This window comes from Gorilla gorilla, chromosome 19 (assembly GCF_029281585.2).
Source record: "Gorilla gorilla gorilla isolate KB3781 chromosome 19, NHGRI_mGorGor1-v2.1_pri, whole genome shotgun sequence".
Classification (NCBI taxonomy): Eukaryota; Metazoa; Chordata; class Mammalia; order Primates; family Hominidae; genus Gorilla; species Gorilla gorilla.
In genome coordinates this window covers 31,355,668-31,359,404 of record NC_073243.2, presented here as the reverse complement: position 1 = coordinate 31,359,404, position 3,737 = coordinate 31,355,668, and the positions used below count along the sequence as shown (strand labels likewise).

Below are 3,737 nucleotides of genomic sequence, written 5' to 3'. Positions count from 1 at the left end.
TTTTCTTAGCTAGCTTCCAGTCATTAGTTCTAGTATCTGCCTTGAAATCTTCTGAGTTCATGCATTTGTTATCAGCACATGAGCCGTAACCTGTTATAAGGTAATTTTTTATACTCTTATTTTATTGCCAAGTGATGTTTGGCTTCTTAAAATTTCTACTGGAAAGTGTGTCCTGGAAGCTAAATCTAGTTGTTGGCTCTGGTTAACAAATGAAATACTTGCCAGTAATTTGTAATACTTTTTTCCACTTAATTTCAAAATATTTCAAGTCATTTCTTTGTGTATTTCAGATATTATAAGGATGCATAATCCCCTGTGGTACTTTTTTTTTTTTGAGACGGAGTCTTGCTCTGTTGCCCAGGCTGGAGTGCAGTGGTGTGATCTCAGCTCACTGCAACCTCCGCCTCCCAGGTTCAAGCGATTCTCCTGCCTCAGCCTCCCGAGTAGCTGGGACTACAGGTGCGCACCACCACACCCAGCTAATTTCTGTATTTTTAGTACAGACATGGTTTCACCGTGTTGGCCAGGATGTTCTTGATCTCTTTTTTTTTTTTTGGTAACAGAGTTTTGCTCTTGTTGCCCAGGCTAGAGTGCAATGGCACCATCTCGGCTCACTGCAACCTCTGCCTCCTGGGTTCAAGCAATTCTCCTGCCTCAGCCTCCCAAGTAGCTGGGATTACAGGCATGCACCACCACACCTGGCTAATTTTGCATTTTTAGTAAAGATGGGGTTTCTCCATGTTGGCCAGGCTGGTCTCAAACTCCTGACCTCAGGTGATCCACCTGCCTCAGCCTCCCAAAATGCTGGGATTACAGGCACCCACCGGGCAGGTCTTGATCTCTTGACCTCGTGATCTGCCCGCCTCAGCCTCACAAGCTGATACTTGTTGTTGTTGTTTTTAACCAAAGTTTTAATGAAAAAGAAAAGACATTAAAAATTTTTTTAAACAGGAGGGTTTGGGTATGGAGCTGGTTGATCTTAAAAATCCTAACCCAGCCGGGCGTGGTAGCCCACGCCTATAATCCCAGCACTTTGAGAGGCCGAGACAGATGGGACACCTGAGGTCAGGAGTTCGAGACCAGCCTGGCCAACATGGTGAAATCCCCGTCTCTACTAAATATACAAAAAATTAGTTGGGCATGGTGGCAGGCGCCTGTAATCCCAGCTACTTGAGAGGCTGAGGCAGGACAATCACTTGAACCCGGGAGGCGGAGGTTGCAGTTAGCCAAGATCGCACCATTGCACTCCAGCCTGGGCAACAAAAGCGAAACTCCGTCTCAAAAAAAAAAAAATAAAAATAAAATAAAATAAAAAAATCCTAACCCATTCATTCCCATCAAGCTGTCCAAAACTAGTAACTGGAAAGGTCCCGTGATGCTGGGCTCTAAACATCGAACACAAAGACTAGAATAATAGAATTATCTGGTATTTTCCCTTTCCAGAAAATTCCATCTTCAATTGGGGTCTATGGGTTCAAGAGCCATATTTATGAACCAAAAGTTAGGACACATAGTCTGGTACAGGGACAATGGATGGTAGGAAAAATAGCCAGGATCTAGCTGTTGAAACTGCAGCCCTCTCGACTCAAGGGATTAAAAGAATCCGGCCCCAGAAGTTTTAGATACAAAAATAGTAACAACCCAATTGAATTTTACTGCATTTAAAAAACATAATTATTTCCAAATCTACTGAGCAACTGAACAGTCTTCAGTGACGCCTACGGTCGCTGGGATTCGAAGACTCACTCCCAGGAGCGACGGGCCTTTTTATGCCTATGGGATTTATCTCGGCTCCTACTTTGAGTTCTATGACTACGCCCTTCGGAACGCCAGTTGTACGGGCTAGAAAGTGTGTCTGAGCTCCGCCCTCTGTCCCTATCCCCGGTTGTTTCTTCTCTTGCCTCCTTCCTGCTTGAGGACTTATGCTCGTGCTTCCGTTTCTCCTTCTTCAGCTCCCTCTCTAGGTCCTCTGCTCCACCGTAGTAGGCAGTACTGTCTTCGGGGAGCTTCCGCCTCTCCCTGGGCTGTGACTTCTGAGTTCTCTCCGAGTTCTTGCTGCTGTGCTTCTTAGGGCCAGGGTCATCTTTTTCCTTTACTGTCTTGCTTGTGGGTGACGAAGAGGATGGTTGCTCTGCCTGTACCAACGGATCAGTTTTCTCTTTTTCTTTCTTTCTTTTCTTTTTTTCCTTTTTCTCTTTCTTGTGCTTTTTTATTGGTTTTTCATCTTCAGAGCTCTCAGACGAACTTGATGAGTAGGTATGAGGCCCACAGGAGCCCTTCTGGAGCTCTTTGGTCGCATCATCCATTTCTTCCGAGTTCTTAGGAGCCCGATAGTTAGACACATGATCCACTCGGATAGTTCTTCCTTTGATCTTGATCCCATTAAAATTGTCAACGGCCAGAATTGTGCTCCTCTGGTCTTCATAGCAGAGGAAACAGAATCCTTTGGATCTCCCAGTCTTCTTGTCCCGCACAAGATTAATGTTAACAATCTCCCCATATTGTGAGAATACACAGATGATGTCCCCTTCAGTCAGTTCATAAGGAAGCCCTCCCAGGAAGATCCAGGCGCTGTCCTTGTACTCGGAGTGCCAGGACACCTTATCGGCCACCCCAAGCTGGACCTCTCCCTCATTCAGCTTGTTGATCAGCTTAGTTAAAGCATTCATCTCCGCGGGCTGGCGCTCAACGTTCAAGTATCAGTGCCGGGGCGAGGCAGCCTCCGTGTGATACTTCGTGGCGCACACGCGAGAGCACGCGCGCGCGCGCGCGTGTGTGTGTGTGTATGTGTGTGTTTTACCAACCTTATTGAGTTATAATTTACATAAAGTAAAACACATCTATTTAAATGTGTGGTCTTATGTAACCTTCACTACCATAGTTAAGATAGTAAACATTTCCAGGCCGGGCGCGGTGGCTCACGCCTGTAATCCCAGCACTTTGGGAGGCCGAGGCTGGCGGATCACCTTAGATCAGGAGTTTGAGACCAGCCTGGCCAACATGGTGAAACCCCGTCTCTACTAAAAACACAAAGAATTAGCTGGGCGTGGTGGCGGGCGCCTGTAATCCCAGCTACTCAGGAGGCTGAGACAGGAGAATCACTTGAACCTGGGAGGTGGAGGTTGCAGTAAGCCGAGATCGTGCCATTGCACTCCAGCCCGGGCAACAAGAGTGAAACTCCATCTCAAAAAAAAAAAAAAAAGGATAGTAAACATTTCCTTTACCATAGAAACTTCTCTCATGCCTCTTTTCCACTCCCTGTCCCAGGCAATTACTAATTTGATTTCTATCAATTATAGGTTAAGTTTCCCAGTTACAGAGCTTAATAGAAATGGAATCACATTATATGGACTCTTTTTGGTCTGGGTTTTTTTTCATTCAGCTTAATGTTTTTAGCTTCATCCCTGTTGTTGTGTGTATCAGTAACTCAATGTGTGAATAGATTACAATTTACTCATTTCCCTGCTGATGGACATTTGGGTTCTTTTTAGTTTTGGGCTATATTATGAATTAAGCCACTATGAACATTTAGGTACAAGTCTTTGTGTGGACATTTTTTGTTTGTTTGTTTCTCTTGGATACATACTTAGGAATGTAATTGCTGGGTCACATGGTAAGAAATTGTGAGGCTGTTTTCCAAAATGGTGTACCATTTTACACTCTCACCAGCAATGTATGAGAGTTCCAGTTACCTACATCCTTGTCAATTCTTGGTGTTGTCAATCTGCTACTTTTAG

At 44.9% G+C, this 3,737-nt stretch overlaps 1 protein-coding gene across 1 annotated transcript; it reads right to left on the bottom strand.

Moving 5' to 3' along the window:
• Window positions 1–1,645: 1,645 nt before the first annotated feature.
• On the bottom strand, window positions 1,646–2,711 carry LOC101133757 (RNA-binding motif protein, X-linked 2-like). Its single transcript, XM_055366950.2, has one exon. The coding sequence runs from the start codon at window positions 2,667–2,669 to the stop codon at window positions 1,743–1,745; it is 927 nt and encodes a 308-aa protein (XP_055222925.1). The 5' UTR covers window positions 2,670–2,711; the 3' UTR covers window positions 1,646–1,742.
• Window positions 2,712–3,737: the final 1,026 nt, after the last annotated feature.